This window comes from Hippoglossus stenolepis, chromosome 14 (genome assembly GCF_022539355.2).
Source record: "Hippoglossus stenolepis isolate QCI-W04-F060 chromosome 14, HSTE1.2, whole genome shotgun sequence".
NCBI classification, from domain to species: Eukaryota; Metazoa; Chordata; class Actinopteri; order Pleuronectiformes; family Pleuronectidae; genus Hippoglossus; species Hippoglossus stenolepis.
Genome location: NC_061496.1, coordinates 26823740 through 26842943, shown reverse-complemented (window position 1 = coordinate 26842943; position 19204 = coordinate 26823740). Strand labels below are relative to the sequence as shown.

General features: G+C 41.3%; 1 protein-coding gene across 1 annotated transcript; it reads right to left on the bottom strand.

Annotated features, from left to right (window-relative positions):
* Window positions 1-1700: 1700 nt before the first annotated feature.
* Window positions 1701-17639, bottom strand: LOC118121089 (leucine-rich repeat-containing protein 24). Its single transcript, XM_035176747.2, has 8 exons — window positions 17502-17639; window positions 10684-10868; window positions 10402-10488; window positions 10074-10265; window positions 9740-9908; window positions 7717-7979; window positions 6899-7474; window positions 1701-4962 (listed from the first exon to the last, which is right to left on the bottom strand). Exons 2-8 carry the CDS (start codon window positions 10849-10851, stop codon window positions 4546-4548), a joined length of 1872 nt encoding a protein of 623 aa, XP_035032638.2. The 5' UTR covers window positions 10852-10868; window positions 17502-17639; the 3' UTR covers window positions 1701-4545.
* Between the last annotated feature and the right edge of the window lie 1565 nt (window positions 17640-19204).

Below are 19204 nucleotides of genomic sequence, written 5' to 3'. Positions count from 1 at the left end.
ATATAAATGTTGTAGAAGAACAAACTACAATGCACAGGTTCTAACCACTTTGCACTCCTGAGAAGGAAGAGGGAAGCAATGGCCTCTGGAAGGTCACATGGCCGTGCGTTGTTTTGAACACAATATATAAGGATAGCCCAAAGGGATTATCATTCAATGTGGCACAAACATTCACTTCGACTCAATAATGACCTGAATAGAATTAGGTGGTTAAAGGTCAAGGTCACTGTGACATAAGCAGCCCCTGCAGCTTAAAATGCTTTCAAAAGTCTATTCCCCACTGAGGCTTGAAGATGTCTAAAGACTTACAGCCCCCACTCCCTGTGAAGAGTTTTTGGTTGATAGCTGCCATGTTTCTCAACCATGTTTCTCTCAGAGAAATGTATCTCAGTCTCACAAGACTGTATTCCAAGTTTGGTCATGGTTTAAGAGGTTTGCCAAAGGCTTAAAGTTTAATCACAACTACAACACAATATACTCTGAAGTCATGTACCAAGCACAAATGATCTTGCATTTTACACTCACATAAGCCGCTTTTAGACATGTCCTGCGGAGGCTCACGAGAGAATTGAGTCTTGACTTTCCGCAACGAATTCTCCTCAGGATTCAGGTGAGGGGTGGTGCAGCAGGCAGAGACAAGGAAACACACTCCATACAGTTAAAGCACCATTGAATGTATACAGTCTTAGTTTTGTATTGTATTGCATTTGACTCTTTTTATAGTAAGCTCTTTTTACCTTGGTTTTATTTTCATTTCAATTTTAATTGAACTATTGCACTGCTGAGCTGACCGGTTTCTTCTTCTCCAACACCTTTCATTGTAATGTTGACCCTGTGTTAACTGCATATGACAAATAAAACTTGAAAATTTAATTTGACGTATTAATTCCATTGCAGAGATCACATTTTTGTTAACAGCACATTGGCAACAGCGTCAGCTCTTATCACCAAAATTCTCTTGACATCTTTGTCGTGTATGGCTAATTTTTCTTATGTATAAATACTTTAAACATTGACACCTTCCATTATGTTAAAATCTGTTTCTTCTAATCAATGTTGTAAATATTGTAATTTTGTTGATGTGTTCAGTTACAAGTGGCATCTACTGCACTTCTGTTTCTTCCTGGGAGAGGGATCCCTCACATGTGGCTCTGTCTGAGGTTTCTAGGTTCTCTTCCCCTGTTTACAGAGGCTGAGGCTGTTTATAGAGGTGATTTGTGAATATGGGCTATATAAATACAATTTGAGTGATTGATTACTTGACTCTACTGTGACGCACCATTGTAAAATGAGAAGATGGGCCGGAGGTTGCTTGTTGGCGTGCTAACACAGGTAGAAGCAAAGAAGAATAGAACAAGAGTTACAGTTGCTTCCCATTACTGTAGACAGCTCTCTCTTACAGCTACTAATGCTAACGTTGGCTATGTAGCAAATAGCAAAACACATATAGCCCTTTTAAGAGAGACACATATTTTCAAGGAGAAATGTCTTTCACACAGGAATATAGTTTTGGGCCACTCTGCGATAACATTGTCTTAATATTATAGAAAAACATAATATAGAAAGAGAGGTGTACAATCTTGTGTATGGATCTTCTCTAATTTCATTGTTGACACAAAAACATTGTGACAACAAACAAACAAGAGAAAGACTGAACAAAGGGTTCATCTGAAGAAAAAAAAACACAAAACCCTCTTTAATTATTTTTGAAGACATTTAGATGGACAAAGTGTTTATTTGTACAACTGGAAAGAAATGGACTGACTCCAACCAGACTTTAGACACAGTCTGTTAAATTTCACCTAACTGTGATTTGTGAAAGCAAATGAGGTCCTTGACTTTGGGGATTCATGCTGGTGGGCGATGCGCTGAACCTGGTTAAACAGTAACCGCCCATAAAGTTGCTGACAAAGGGAAAGCAAATGCACCCTCGGTGGGGACAGTGATGATGATACTGTATAATTGGGCAACATTGCGGTATTCTATTGGTTGGAAACTGAAGCACAGGACATTTATGCAATCAACAGTATATCTGAGTACAAACGGTTCTGAGCAGAAGCTGAGCTAATTTGCGTATATGAGCTTGGGCTGATTGAGAGAGAGGTGTTCTGAGGGAAAACTTCACAGAATCTGAATGTGACACAAAGTAGTTGTCTCAAAATGAAAGACCACACTATTGAATAAAGATCGGAGATGATTTCGTATTCATATCAAAACCCTATATACATCAACATAGAAAGAACTGTGTGAGAGATACAACCCTTTAAACACATAGTGCCAAGGTTTGGGGGATAAAAAGTAATTGGACAGACACTGAGTGTTCTTCAGCTCTTCACCTTGTTCTGAGGTGTCTCTGTCTTTAGTGTCAACTTCAGTAAGTGGAACGCAGTCTGACTCAGATGGTCGAGGATATTCCACTCTGAAAAGTTCTTTGGGATTTTTGGCTGTATGTTTCAGATTGTTGCTGCTGGACGATGACATACTTGAGCTTTGCTGCATTTTGCTGAATTTGTAAATGATAATGAGAGAGCTCCTGTAAACCTCTGCATTCATCCTGTTGTTTCTGTCAGCAGTGAAACCATCAATAAAAAACACTTTGCCGGTTCCATTGGAGTCGTATGCGCGAGCAGAACCAAGTTGGACAGACGAGGTGGTGGCTTTGTGGTCACAAGCTGCTCCTTTTTTCTCTACACTTTCCTTCACTCCTTCGTTTTTTCGTTCATTTTGATAGAGGTAGATTTTAGTGTCATCAGTCCTTTAATAGGTCTTTCCACAACTCTTTTTGAGTGTTTCTTTGGACTTCAGCTGGATCTGTTTGTTGACAGATCAGGTTGATGTAGCAGTGGTTCACATCTTGTGGTGAATCCTCTGATGCGCAGGTCATGACGTCGTTTCTTGAATGAAACATCATATCCGCCTTCATCCTGGAGAGCTTTCTCCAAAGCCACAAAGGGGTTTTCTATTTTTTTTAGTCATCCTCTACTTGTGCTCCTCTGTCGACCTTTGTCCTTTTCCAGCTTTCATGTTTACATTTGTCTTTCAAAAGTGCACCCATCTGCTAAATTACCTTTAATATCTCTGTCTTAGTGGGTCTTTTTTCCCTTCACCTTTTTACTCCTAATTGGAGGACGACACAATCTAAACTCTGTTTTTGTACATGAACTTATGTTAAAGTGTCTGTGCAATAAAAAGGCTATATCTCACACACAGTTCTTTCAATATCAACATTTAAACCTACTAAAATGAAAGCGGAGATTTGGCACTTTATTCTAAAATCAATGATTTTAGCTCTGAAGAGAATATGAACATTTAACCTTTTAGTCATTTGAATAAAACAAGAGCCTTTTAATTGGAAAAACACATCCACACACATTTTCTGTTCTTACAGCCCGTATTCATGCAGACCCCCTGTGGATTGTGGTTCTCTTTTGAAGTGAATTTCTTACTAGTTTGTTCACCCTGTGAGACTAGAATCCATATCCTCTTGCTGACCATTTATTCATCCGTTGTTGATAAAGTAATCCCCAAAATTGTATTGGACCAATTTTTTACATTAAAATTCTATTTCTTTTTATAGCATCTTATTCTACTGTACTTTCGTTGTTTGATTACTGGATATTCTGTATTGGTTACATCACTGAAAAGCCTTATTTCCCCACAGTACGAACAGATTCATGTTATCTCATATTAAATACTCTGATCTTGAACTGTCGATGTTGCACACGATTAGCTTAGTATCCTGCTTCATGACACAATACCCAGAATTAGCAACGTTAGGATCCGGACCAGCTAACCCACAGAGAGACAGAGTAGCCTAAGGATGAAGTCACTTTGTGATAGAGACAGCGGAGGTTCACTGTTGGTGTCTGGAACTGGATCAGACATTGATAAGAAGCATATGACGAAAAGACGATTAAAAAGTGATATGATATTTTGAAATAAATAGTAACAAAATTCAGCAGTCCCACAATCACTATAATGTTTTCAAAATAAATTAAGACATAAACAACATTTACAAAATAAACAAGGGTTCCCACATGCTCATGTACTGAAAGATTTCATGGCTTCCCCCTTTATTAGACTCACCCTGCAAATAACTAATGAGCTTTGGGTGAAGTCTTGAGGGGACAGATGTCAACTCCTGAACATCAATGACAGTGAAAGGTTCTGCGATGAAAGGAGCTCTGATAAATGCTGACCAGGATGTTCCTGTACAGGACAGTTCAGTTCAGTGATGTGCAGCTCAGTATATACCTGGCTCCACTTAACTTTGTCCACAGTACAGGGCCTTTGACTGGCCAATACCACTGATGTTTTGGCATGCAAGTTCACACAATGTCCACTGGAAAGCCTCAGTACTATTGATTTAAACCAGATTGTGAGCTCTGCCGTGTCTGTAAAGCTTCTCCAATGAGAGTCCACTACTGTGAATGAGTCTTGAAGAAAGTAAATCCTTCCAGAGGAATGAGCACATCTGTTAGCCTCTGCTTCACACACACACACACACACACAAAACCTCTGTGTTGCAGTGGATTCTGTCCCCCCTCAGCAGTGAATCTCGTACGCGATCTGAGAGTCCATGAACAGGCCTGTGTGGTTAAGAAACATCCCTTCAGCCTCTGATGTAATCACAGGCTCAGCCTCCCCTCCCTCCCCCGCCATTCTCCTCATGGTCCGTATGTCAACCTCTGGCTGCAGCTGCTGCTGCTGCTGTTTGTTGGGGGCAAGAGTTGGAGTCACGATCTGGCCAGGCCCTGAGGAGAGGGTGTGGCTGGAGGTGTCCGATGGAGCGGGGCAACCCAAGTTAGTGGTGGAGACAGCGGTGGGTGGAGCAGGAGGCAGCACGGGTTTGGCCCGGTTGAGGACGTACATCTCATGGCCGCGCTCGTCACGGTACTCCTCCAGCTGGGCGAAGTTGGTGGGCCCGTCGGAGTAGTCATTCACATAGAGGATGCTCTCCTCCTGCAGGGTAAAATTCACTATGGTCACTTTTGGGGGACAACAATATATAATATGGTTGCATATGCGACAAAGTGTGTGAGTTTACATTTCAACTTTTATCAACTGCCTGACCCGCAAGCCGCCTATAGTTATACTTATAGTTTTATAGTTTACTAATAATGCAAAAAAATTAAATGATTATTGGTGATGGTAATGATGATTATTATTACTGTTATTACAAATTACATTGGTGGTGACAAGACAAGGATTCTCCAAGATTATCATCATTATTATTATTTTGTAAGATACTGTAATTGTTGTAATGATGAGATTATTGTTGTGAAAATAACATTATCACTACTACTAATAATAATAATAATAATTCAATAATTCAATTCTGTTAACTGGCCTGTGTTCACTTTTCTAGTTCTTTTAATAAGTAAATAAATAAAGTAATCAATTAATAAATAAACAAACAAACAAAATGAGGACAGAAGGGAGGAGACTGGCATAACAGATGATCAAATCAAAATCAAATCAAATTTTATTTGTATAGCCCATATTCACAAATCACAATTTGTCTCATAGGGCTTAACAAGGTGTGACATCCTCTGCCCTTAACCCTCATCAAGAGTAAAGAAAAACTAAAAAAAAAAAACCTGATGATGAGCAAGTAGGCTACAGGCCCACTGAACCGGTGAAGAAGAAAAACTTGCTGTGATGTGTATAGTGTTGACACTGTGACTTGTACAGCAGTAAAAAGCCCCACATATTATAATAAGTAAAATCAAAGAGTAATCTACTGTTTCTATGCTTTGCTCTTATTCTGTAACATTTTTGTTCTCTCATCTGTTAGAAGTTGACGTACAGTATTTTAGTTTTTTGTCAGCCACTGCTCCTGGCAGGGAAACTTAATAGTCTGATTTAAATATTACACAAATTACACAAAATCAAAAAGATCTTTGTGCTGGGCTGAGTCCAGTATTACACAGAAAGACCGACGGAACCGAACCATAAACACAAGTTCTTCTTACCCCTCTGGGTTCATTTGCAGACAAGTATGTGTTTGATTCGAATAACACTGTATCATTTGAACCTTTTTGCTTAAAGCCTCTTTTGGGAATAAAATAATTCTGTTAAATTTGATAGATTGAGGATATTGCAGCTGTCTCTGATAAAACATGTCCCATCACATTCTGACGATAAGAGGCAATTCTTTTTTCCCCCCACCTTTAAATCTGACCACTTTTTAATGTCAGACACTTTCCTCTTTGCTGTATTCACTCTCACTCGCTGCATTAACAGCACCCGCAACACTCTGTCACTCAGTGCATTTTCTTTTAGTAGTGACATCACTGCTGTGGCCACTAAACAATCTGTGTTTCTTCACCTCCACCTCGCTAACAAACACCTCGATGTCAGTGTCAGAAAGTTGTGCTTCTTGTTCTCATCTCATGATGCCATGATTCACCAGAGAAACCCATTGTTCAGCAGGTTAGTTTAATATTCATGAGGTGCTTTGCATTGACCATTTATGGTTGAATGTGGGCATGTAGAGGTAGCGGGTTTTGAGGCAGATCCACTTATGCACGTTTCCAGAGGGAGTGTGAATCTGGGAATCTTTTTTTGCGTAACCCATTTTCGGCCTTTGTGCGCATGTACACTGTTACTATGAATCCTAAACACTGTTTTATAAATGAGGCCCCTAGTCTGTAAGGTAGACATTTGAATTCAGTCATGCTTTCTGCCGTTAGATGTTAGTCTATAGTCTATTGTCAGATCATAAATATTACATCAGTTCCAGAGGAGAAGTTAAATGTTAACAAGGCAAAGTAGACTGAATTTCTTCAAAGTATTGTGTCAGAAAACAATTGTTTGCTATGTACAACATATTTTTGTCAATCCAAGTCAAGCCAAAGCCAGTTCCTCTAATTTATCAGTTCGGACAAACACACACCTTCTCAGCTCCATCAGCCTCCTTGTCGCGTTGGTGATGTCGGCTGTAGATCATGGCGACCAGCAGCAGAGCGGTCAGAGCCAGCAGGGAGATGCCCACAGCGATGGCAGTCTGAGTGGCAGCTCCCAGAGCACTGAAGGCCATGCTGCCTAGAGCGTAAAGGGGTTCCCGACTCACATCTGAGCCCAAAGCCGAGCCGTGGTTCCTCAGCCGGGGCCAGACAGGGGAGTATGGCGAGGACACTTGGGACCAAGATGCCCAGATGGAGGAGGACGAGGAGGAGGAGGAAGTGGATGAGTTAATGGCGAGCTGAAAGGTCACCCTGGCCACACCCCCTGCATTCCAGGCTTCACATTCATAGAAACCTGCGTGAGCCACAGTCACATTACTGAGAAACAGCATGCCACTGCCGGTGTCAGGGTCAAAGCGCTCGCCTTCAGTCTTCTGCAGACTGACCCTGCCTTCCTCTGAGCGCTCCTCTGCCCCGCCTACTCCACCTCCTCCAGCACCCAGCTCCTGAACCAGGCCTCGGGGAGAAAGCACAACTTTACCCTGGGATGCCTTCCTCCAGGTCACCTGCAAGAGTATTCAGAGTTTACTGATCAGTCTTGTCTTCTTTCACCTGTTTTCGAAAGCATTGCACTTAAAAAAAGATTTGGAAACAATGAGACCATTCACACATCACATCCTAAAATTCAGAGTGAGTAATCTTCAGGTGATGACATGCAAACTGCTGATGGAGTACTTTGAATGCTGAAACAAACCAGCACTGTGCTGTGCTGCTGGAAGTTCCACTTATTAACCGGAGGTGTCCCTACCTGTGGCCGAGGATAACCAGAGGCATGGCAGGACACCCTAAGGCTCTCCCCCAGGCGCACAGCTAGCCTCCTGGGCTCCAGCTGCACCAGTGGAGGGATGCACACCAGGCTGTTGAGAGGAACCTCCACCAGACTGAGGTGGGAGAGACGTGGCGGCTCGATGCAGACCAGCCGACGCTCTGCAGAGCTGAGCAGCCGCTGCCCTGCCTCATCAATCCAGCTCCTCAACCAGTGGAGAGCACAGTCACAGCGCCATGGGTTATCTACAGCGAAGCAGAGGATGAGAGGTTAGGCTGGAATGTCTATATGGTGAAACAGAGGCCCTAGTTACTGGCCGTGGTGATAGGACAACAGACAGATGTTTTGTGATGAGTCAATAGGGTGTATAGTGATTTGTATTCAACAGAAAGTTTAGTGGTTTTAGACTGACCCAAGGTAAACAAGGAACTTGCACTGAATGAATTGATAGTTTAGAAATAAGAATAGCAAGAGAGAAAAATACAATGACTGAACAAGGAATAACTGCAGGACGAGTGTAACATAAACTAATCTGTGTCTAACCTTTACCAAGTGGTCTGAGCAGGAGGATTGGTTAAGCTTTAGTTGTCAATAGCAAATAATTAAGGAAAATGAGCAAAACAAAATGAGTAGTGAGTGAGTCTAAAGCTCAGTAGAAGTTAGGTGATGCAGCAGGACTGCCATCGGCTCTGCACCTCCCCTCTGTGGCTGTGTCACTCACTAATCACTATATACTCCAAACATCCGGTGAGTTTTTCATACCCTATATAGTGCACTCATTGTTTCCCACGATGTATTGTGAAAAGTAGTGTACCAATGGTCACTAACCGCGCAACCATGCTGCATTGCGCTTGCAGCGGAGAGACGAGAGGAGAGAGGGCAGAAGGAACAGCCCGACCTTTTGAGCATCACCGCTCAAACTGAAAAATCATTTTGACCTAATCATTTTTACCTAAATGCATTAATACTAAGTGGAAAATAAACATTTACAATTCCTGTGGGATTTTCCACCGGCCAACGTCATAATCCTGCGACAATCCCATAATAATTGGTGCAGAGAAAATGTGCTGAGTGTCCGAAAACGTTTTTTTCTGTTGCTGATCTCTCTAAATAGTCCTCTACATAGAAGACCCTATAGCACCATGCTGCCAGATCTGAGACGCAACTCAACAGTTAATCAAGTTCCAGCTCTTTGAAACCTTTTTTGATGGTATTTGGTGATTTGTGTAGTGAATCCTGTGTCAAGATGCCTACAGCCTGTCCCTGGTCCACTTCTTCCTCTGTCTCACTCCTGCCTGATCTGGAACCCTCTCTGCACCCCACCTCGGATTTCTGGATTCACTCAGCCCGGCTTCCTCCCTCTTAACTCTCCTGCTTCAGCCAGCTCTGGATCAAGTCTCTGCCTCAGCCCACCCCCTACACCCTGGCCCGAAGACTCATCTTCAACTATTCTACAGTTTGTAAATAAATTCTTCATTGCATTCAACTCCCTGTTTTTCAGTCTTGTGTACCAGCCACCTTAACAAGGACAATGACCCTAAACACTGAGGTGTATAAATAATACAAAATGAAAAGCATCCCTGCATATGCACTGAAATATACCTCAACCAGGCCTTTTTAATAAAGAAAAATGCCATTTAGTAATGTTATTATAAAATTCGCTGAAGCACATTATAATAAGGATGAGATCACATTGCAATTAATGCAGAAAACCAGGTTATTCCAAAGAGCTTACACTTTGTTGCCACTATATATACTGTTCCCAGAAGTCAAGAACTGACTTCAATGTACTGAAATCACCACTGTTCCTTCTTTATGAACCACATGGCTTTAATTTAACCCCCAAATTGTGACGCCATGGTGGTTATCATGACAATTAAGGGGTAGCTCTCATAAATTTGCAATTTTAAGAAAAGTAAAACGACCGACACGACTGTCAGTTGTCTCTAAATAGGTTTCCTGCGGATCACCCTTCATCTTTGTACAATAACAAGTCCGGTCTCACCTGTGATGCGCAGCACCTGCAGGCTGACAAGAGGTCGCAGGGATGCAGGGCCGATGGTATGGAGATTGTTCCTGCTCAGATCCAGCAGAGCCAGAGAGGTCAAGCCAGCTAGAGCCTGGTCTGCTAACATGTCTATACTGTTGTGCTGCAAATGGAGCTCCTGCAGACGCTGCAACAGGGACAGAATACTACATGATCTTCAGAGCTTCATATACAGAACCCTGAGCAGGACACTGAGAACACATCTTGCATAGCTATGTATCGAGTTTGCCATTTAAATACATGAAAGTGAAACATAACAGCCATTATAGACATCTGCTAAAATGTTTCCTACCTGTAAACCACGGAAGGTGTAGTCCAGTAGGCGTGTGATGTCATTTCCTGCCAGGTACAGAATGCGGAGATGCTCGAGTCCCTTAAACATGTCAGCCGTCACCAGGTGGATCCTGTTCCCATTCAGAGCCAGCTCCAGCAACTGACCCTGGTTCCGGAAGGAGCCAGGCTCCACTGCTGAGATGGTGTTGTTCTGGAGCAGGAGGAACATTCGAAGGTGACCACACAAAAACCGTTGCTGCTGGTTATTACTCAGGAGCTTTTCTATTGCAGGTTCTACTGCTGATGCTGCTTTTGTAAACGTGTGTGTTTGTTTGTGTGTGTGTTACCTGTAGATACAAGTAGTGCAGGTGCCTTAGCTGAAGAAGGTCCTGTCTACGGATCTGACCAATCACATTGTCCTGGAGGAAGATGGTCTGGATGAAGAAAAGATGAGATACAGAGGGATGATGGGAGATTTTTGTTCAGCTTTGGTGAATGTGTTAAAGAACTACAACATATGATATAGATGTCACAATTCCAAATGCATGACTTCTGATTGGGTATCAAAATATCTCAAATGATTTAACACTAATGTCACTGAGCGTCCTCTTGCAGTACAGTGAACCCACCTGTGTGGATGGGGGGACGTGTTTGGGGATGTCTCTGAGGCTGGTGGAGCCACACTCCACGGTGAGGCTGTAGCAGCGACAGCTCACAGGGCAGGAAGGAGATGCATTAGTCAGAGTGTGGGTGGACAGGAGCAGCATGGAGAGAAGAAGCACCAACATCACAGCCATCACACCGGCAGACAGGACTAGAGATGTGGGGAGAACAGTAAACACACAGGTCATGATCAACGCTCTGCATTAGCAACTGAGCTCTGATCTTTTCAGCAAATAAAAAGATTGACCAAGTTAAAAAGGCATGTAAACAAGTGCTAGTGCAGCTCTGGGGGAAACAGTGAGTCCCTCCTGTAGCCCGACATCTATGCAGCAAATTCATTGTTTTGACTACTCGATTTATTCTTGTTTGGATAAACACTTAAATATTAATTTAAGATGACACAGATTTAATTAGTCATGGTTGTATTAGGTTGGAACCTTCAGGCATGTGTTACCAAACAGCATAATAAGTATTAACCTCAGAGGGCTTGAGCTGAGGGCTGCAGGTAATGTTTATAAGAAGAGAGATGCTGCTCTGTGTCTCAAAGGCTCACTAAGGCTTGAGGTATATAAGAAAGGGGCTCCTTTATGTTTTGAGGTGATTAAGAATTTGAATTTATTCCATTTGTACATTAAAACAATATTAATTTTCAACAATTCTAGCTGATAAATGATAATGAATCTTTAAGGAAATGGCTGATAAACACTGGTTGTCCATGAACCAGAAGTTTGGCGGTTCAGCTTCCAGCTCCTGCACTCTGAAGTGTCAATACACTGAACCCTAATTGCCCCTGACTGCTGTTCTGTGTGAATGAATGTGAACGAATGAATCGATGTGTGTCTGAATGGGTGAAGGTGACTTGTAAAGTAAATCTTGTCTATTTAAGACCAATCTCGGAGCCCATTGGCTATCGTCTGGTGATGAATAAGCCTTTGGGGGGCACCGGGCAATATGTTGGGGCTTCCAATGGAGACACAGTTCACTGTTTACAGTCAGACTAGTTTCTTTTATCAGACGAGTCCAACATTTCTCCACACAAAACACAAACAGGGATACTCTTTTTGGAGTTTGACATTTTACGTGCATTTGGGTCAACATGATCCTCCTCTTTGGCTCTCCACACGGACTATTAACCAGTGGGCCACCACATCCTGCTCTAACGTGATTGTTCAAACTAGAAACTGAAACCAGAAGGTTTCTGGCCTTAAAATATTGTCCCTCGCCCACGGATATATATACATTTTCACATGCAGAATCTCTTTAAATAGAAAAATATAACACTAGAATAGCACTTTCATTTGCATTGCTGTTATATACAGGCTGATATTGCTGATATTGTGCCGTGATTGAAAACAATCTTTTGGTTTGACCTCATCAGCTGTTCAGCATTTCTCTCACTTTTTTTGAAGGAGCATGTTCATTCTGTAAAGGAGGAACATTACATACAGGGGGCATTTAAAATAGTTAAATGTTATTAACTATTCAAAATGCTTTCAGTGGCAAATTTTTGTGCCTGCTCAGGAATGAGATGCATCCAAACACACTCACCTACATACAGACTTATAATGAGAGGCAGTGATGTGTGAAAATCTAAAGATCACTGTGCCTCTCACTGTTCTTGCTGATTGGTCTTGGACCCTACTATGTAAAGTGCCTTGAGATGACGTATTTTATGATTAGGTGCTATCCAAATAAAACTGAACTAAATAAAATTGATGTTTAAACTATGTCGGGTGTTACCATTACCGAAGCACTGTTACCAAAACTGAAAATGAGACAAGTGAGACACTTTTACTTTGAGGGAAAATGTTCTCTTGTCGTATATTCAGCTTTCTCTTTCAGTCTCAGTGGGATTTCTGCTGCATTCAGAGAAGACTTTGGTTCAGATGTGGGTCTCATCTAGTTCCAGTGTCACATCCAAATAGCCAATACAGTCCAGCCCGTCCTCTTGAGGTCTACACTGACACACTGTGCTTCAGTCACATGAGAATGATCTGTTTGACAATCCAGCGACATGCTGCTGCTACACATAATACAATCTGTAGCTTCCATCACTGAAAAGGTCTGGAAGCACAAGCTTCAGAAGTAAATTATAAGAATACAACAGCCTCAAGTGCTGTAGGTCAACATTAGGTCTGTAAACTGAGATGAATATTTACTACAAAAATTTTGAGTATTTAGTTTACTGTTCACCTTCCTTACATTGATCGCAATTCAGTTTTTATTGTTGCCTGCATCGGTGCAATGACAATAAAGAATCATATTTTTTTTCATTTAAATAAGTTGAAAGAGAAACCTTGTGGTTTGTTAACAATCCTCTATTGTTTTCTCAGATCTGAGCTATTAACTTAACACAGTACCGTGTTGTGTACTGCTGAATGAATTGCTGTCCAGAGTTTAACTAAACTGTACATTTCTTTTCTGTAGTGTATTAAGAATGATGAGAACTCCTTGTCCCCAACCCAACTAGAATTATTCATGTAAGCTCATGAAGATTTTCACTAATACATGTAAAGTAAGGATCTGGAGGATCTCAGGACAAAAATTATAGATGTGTGATTTTAGTATTTAGGAGCAGAAAATACCTCCATGACTATAGAAGGAATGGTATAAAGCAACTCCACAGGAAATCGCAGGGCAGCACACTCATTGTTACATCCTGGGCATTTATACAACTCTACTAATTCAAAGCTCTTTTGGATAAGCATCATAGTCTGTGAATCACTGTCACCATAGGAACCATCCATGCCTTGAAAAACTGACTCAAGTAGGGAACCGCTTTCAAGGCTTTTTCTGTCTGTCCTTTGGAGCTGGATGCTGGCAAAGCGTCATTCAGTGACGGCTACTGCTGCTGTTTGCCCAGACAACTTTCTCTGGGGATTGTTGCTTTACTTGATCAAAGTAGGTACTTAAACCAACAGCATCATTTAGACCAGGCAATGAGGTTTTATGCATTTCGTAATTCAAAATTCAAAAACAACATGAAGCTGGTTGAGTAAATAGGATAAGAGATCCAGTCCCATCTTAACTGCCAGCAGTAAAACATCCCTTATTTACAACGGCAGAGGAATGGTATCAGGTGAAAAACATATATGAGTGAGAACAGACATGTGGATGATGTAGTCTGTAATCCACAAGAAAATACAAAACTAGAATCATCGTCTTGCAGCGTACGCCTTCACCAACCAGTCGGATTGCGGTTTATGTCCATGTCTGTCCAGAATATAAACAGAATCCTTTGAAGGAATTTCATAATAGGTAATCAATCAATCAATCAAATTTTATTTGTATAGCCCATATTCACAAATCACAATTTGTCTCATAGGGCTTTAACATGGTGTGACATCCTCTGACCTTAACCCTCAACAAGAGTAAGGAAAAACTACTAAAAACCCTTTAACAGGGTAAAAAGAACGTAGAAACCTCAGAGAGAGCCACATGTGAGGGATCCCTCTCCCAGGACGGACAGAAGTGCAATAGATGTCACGTGTAAAGGAGAACATCAGAAAGATAAGGGTATTTGCATTATTGATTAGAATAAACACTTTGTAGCATAATGGAAGGTAAATGAATTGATGGATTAATGTATTCAATGATTTGTGATATGCCTAGTAGGGATGTATATTTTGATTATTTTTATTACAGTTTTACGTGTGCAAACAGGAGCAGGTGTCTGGTAAGTTTTGCTTGCCTCCTGATAACTGCATGCCTGCAGCTTTGTTTGATTTTGGACAACACAATCGAATCAAAATGTACACACTACACCAGTAACTAGACTGTGTACACAGTGTACTGCATGTGTATACTACCTGCGTATACTACTGACTCAAGTATTGGATTTGAGACAAGTCTGTCTACTGGCAAGGCACCTGGTGGTGATGGATGTAGTTCTGAGTTTAGTAGACATACCGTCTCCTTTCCTCACACTGTTACACAACAATATAATTACTTTACAATCAATGCCTGCTATACTGCACAAAGCTGTTATTTCAGTAATACCAAAGCCTGCAGATGCTTCATCTCCAACCTCTCAGTTTGTTTAATAATAGTTTGTTTTCTAAGCTACTTGATTTAAGCATTGAGAAAGTGGTTAAAGTCCAGTGAGGCTTTGGCAATACTGGATACTTCTTCATGTAATGCTCATAACTGCTCACAATACTTTGGGCCATTTTATAGGATATAAAGTGAATTGGAGAGAGCAAAGTGATCCCTCTGAATAATATCACTTTTCCAGCTCATTTATCTGCAACTCCCACAGTGTGGAGACAGCAGGCCATACCCTGGGATAAATGTAATATCTCCTGTTGCTAAGATATTTGACAGTAGTGTCCCTAAACTGTTGAAAAATATCAGAGATTATCCCAACAGAGGGAGAACACTGCCTTTATCTTTTCAGAACAGAAGTGTTTTTTTTACTATGCTGTTGGTTTTGCTGGGAGCTATTCCATTGAGATTCCCTCTGTAAAGATTTGAGAAAATAAATAAACTGATGTTCTCTGGTAAAGATAAAAAAAAAGGCCAGACTAAATCTTAAAACAGTACTAGATGTTTATACTTATTACTTGCATGTTTCTGATATGCTGTGACAAGAGCAATGGAAAATTCATGGACTGGTTTTACCCTCATGTCCATTTTGGTAGAATCCTTCACTCACTGCTTGTAAATATGTGGCAGCAGTGAAGCGTTACTTTGGGCCAAACTGTTAATAAATGGGACACGTTAATGTGTCAATGAGTTACAAAGAAATCATGGTTGTGAAGATTCAAGCATTTTGTAAAGCAGCAGAACATGGTACTGAAGAAATACTTGGAAAGGAGGCTGTAATTGGTTCCAACTATGACAGAGAAGGACACTGTCTCTGAGTTGCAAGTCTGTAAAGGCTCTTTGAAGAAAATATGTCACAGTGCATAAGTATATCTCTATCCAAAGAACAATTGGACTCCATAATGCAACGTTCATATATTCATCCCATTGTGGCATTGTAGTGATGAAGACCTAGTTTAAAACATATCCATCTCCACAGAAATTACAGATCATAAGTCATGAAGCGTGTCCGGAGGCATTATGGTCTTATAGATGTGTCTATATTAAGTGTAAAGATCCCACTATGTCCAGCTGTATGTCTGTTGGGGAGCCGGGGGGTTTGAACATTTGATTGCTCTAGATTTTCGTTTCAAGTGAGTGTATTATACTAATGAACTGGGAGAGAGAAAATATGTTGTATGCTGCCTGACTTGATGAAAGTCTATTTAGAGCTGATGATGATGGAGGATGCAGCCTCAGCCCTAAAAGAACTACACTGTGGTCTGGATGACCCTCTGGCCCAACAACGTTATATGCTAAAAGAAACAACACACATTCACTTTTCTTATTCTGTTGCATGCAACATGTCTCCCAAATATTCCCTAAATTATTTTGTATTCTCATTATTATTATTATAAAACAGCAGTCTGTTCCTGCTTGTGATTAGTGAATGTGTTTTTCTATAGGGGACTTTAAGTTAAATGTGGGTAGGTTACATACTGTATGTTCTATGAAATAAAAAAATATATAAATGGGAAAAATATTTCTGAAAATGGAAACAATGGCTGAACATTACAAATGCATTACAGGTTAAATTGATTGTGTTGAATTAGAAAAGACAAGATGTTTACCTTATGAAGTGGCCACCTCATATACCCATAACATGTACTGTATATACCATATACACTGAAGTGCATATGGTATATTTTACCATATATAATGTAACATGTACTGAATGTTATTAATGCTGCAACATTTGGGATCATCTGCTCTCTCTCTTTCCTCCTCTCCCTCTGCATCTCATGAATGTCTCATCAAGACTTCTTTCCTAGAGCCTCATCATTGCGGATCCAGGTTAGAAACTGCAGCCACACAGTTTCCAGGCTGATTGTGGATTATGATTGATAGAAATACAACACATAACACAACCCCTACTCACACATACTACCATTGTTGTCAATACATCTATCATTACGATTGAAATTTCTGCTCCCTTTATCTCCGTCAGACTTTGTCTATTGTTTAAACATTGATACTCGTCTCCATTAATGTTGTTAAAAGGATTTTCTGGGTAGTTTTTCCTGAGGGTTGAAGGCAGACGAGGTCGCACCTTGTTAAGCCCTATGAGACAAACTGGGATTTATGATTATGGGCCATACAAATAACGATGGACTGATTGATTGATTGATTGATTGATTTCAGCCTATACTTGCCTAACATCACCCCATGTCAACTGGGAGACCTTTATTTGTTTTTGTAGCAGGGAGAATCACAGCTTTGAAGTGTCAAGGCAAACAAAACTGTGGTGGCAAAAAAACAGGTTTGAAAATATCTATTTAGATTCTAAAACATGTTCAAGAAAATCTGTACATAAAATAAACACAAGGCTCATCAATAATCAAGAAGCACATTGCAGCTTGAATGAATGAAGTTTAGCATTCAAATGTGACTCTTCCATCAGATGCTCACACTCACACCAATGTGGGTGTTTATAAATCCTGTTCCGGGTGTGATGGGGCCCTTTAAAGGCCAGATGCAGCCCTGCAGGTGTGACCATGTTCAGTGTGACCATACAGCACAACGAAGCCATGTGTCAGTAGGACCACGGTGCGTGTGATGCCGAGGTGCTGCAGGACTGAGGCCACAGCACCTGGCAGTGGACCCCGGCTGCTCCCTGCACTGTACGTGGCCATCGGAGCTCTCAAGTGGAGCAGCCCGTAGAAAATGTATGGCGGAGCAGCAGCCTCCCTCCCACACGTACCTGTACTGACCGACGAGGAGAAATAATCCCAGCGACGTTTCCCTGCGGCCTCACGGCTTCATGTCTGAGGGAGGATGGAGGAGATGTCCGCCCAGCACGGGAACAATTATTCCGATCTACGTTCGGTGTCGGAGACGAGCGCGGAGCAGCGGCTGATGGATGTTTGCACGGGGAGCGGAGCACCGCGGGCCCGTCGCATCCTCCAGACAACACGGGCTGAACACAGGAGGAGGAGGAGGAGGAGGAGGAGGAGGAGCGGGACGACGGTCGGTTCAGCAGCTCCGAGTGGGAACCGGTGTGAAACAGCTCCGGTGTCTTTGTTACCCCGACATCCAGCTGTTCCCCTGCGCCGACATCCAGCTGTTCCCGTGCTCCGACATCCAGCTGTTCCCTGACTCCTCTCATCCAGTCTGCCTCCGTCAAGTCCCACCGACTCACCCGCAGCAACCAGGACAACACTTCCGCTTCGGGTTATTCACAATAAACACATGAGCACAAAATAGACATTCAGGACCATATTGGCCCAAAAATGGCTGCAGCTCATATCAAGTGAACACCCCCACAGTGAATTAAACAGGATTCACATTGATGCTCATCCCAATTTATGGACACAAATTTAAATCATTTTGATTTATTTGTATCCACCCACACATTATCTAAAGGAAGGAAAGTACGGAACCTTAAAGACCACACAGAGGCCAGATACTTCCCTCATTGAGCAGAACGCGGTGCTGGTGACTGAAGAGAGAAACAAACCCCTGGTCCAGAACCAGAGCTGCTTCGACAGGTTGGGGTGGGTGGAGGGAAATGGGGACGAGAGGAGAGGTGGGTGAAAAGAGGGGAGAGACAATAGTGGAACAACAAATACAATTAAAGTTAACCATCACAACGCTGTGCAATAATCCATTCAATTTCATTTACTCTGGTCTTACTTTTTATATTTCATTCCAGCCATTTTCAATCTTTTATTTACTTTCCCAAATTTCCTTTTGTCAACATTTGACAAACTATAGCACAAACGAAAATCTGTATGGTTGATTTAACGTTTTCTGGAATTTAAAAAAGAAACTGTATGAAATGACATTTCATGATTATAGGCTCAGTTCTAAATATGTATTGGACTATTTCACATTGTCATTGTTACTTTATAACTGATGATTATTATTTTGTTGATGTGCTCCTTTCAAGAGGCATCTATTACATTTCTGTCCGTCCTGGGAGAGGAATCCCTCACATGTGGCTCTCTGAGGTTTCTACATTTTTTCTCAAGTCTTATTAGGCAAATTGTGATTTGTGAATATGGGCTATACAAATAAAATGATTGATTGAAATATTGTTGTAATTTACTTATCTACTTTTAAAGATGTTAGGAGCTGAGATTATATTTTCATGTTATCAAAATCATTTTGATCTGATCTACACTGTAAACTAACAGTCATCTGAAATGAATGTCATCAGTCATCTTTCAGTGTTTGTTTAAAAGCATTTTTAAAGATAAAGATTTGCCTGATGAAGGTCTGGTACCGAAACGTCTCCTAATAAATCTCTGATTGCAAAGTAGACAGTGTGCGGGAGCTCTTTCAAAGTGATAAAAATAACCAACACTCATTGAGCCAACTGGATCCTATCATAGCTGTTGATTAAAAATCCATCTACAGGCCCAAATCAAAAAAAGGTTCACTAGAACAGATAACAGCACTAAC

Bases quoted from the DNA above. Each gene is read 5' to 3' on its own strand.
- LOC118121089 (XM_035176747.2), bottom strand. From the start codon at position 10,851: ATGGCTGTGATGTTGGTGCTTCTTCTCTCCATGCTGCTCCTGTCCACC. The intron at 9,909-10,073 runs GTAGGAAACATT...TCCCTGTTGCAG, and splicing joins ACACCTTCCGTGGTTTACAG to CGTCTGCAGGAGCTCCATTT. The intron at 4,963-6,898 runs GTGTGTGTTTGT...TTTACCCTGCAG, and splicing joins AGGCTGATGGAGCTGAGAAG to GAGGAGAGCATCCTCTATGT.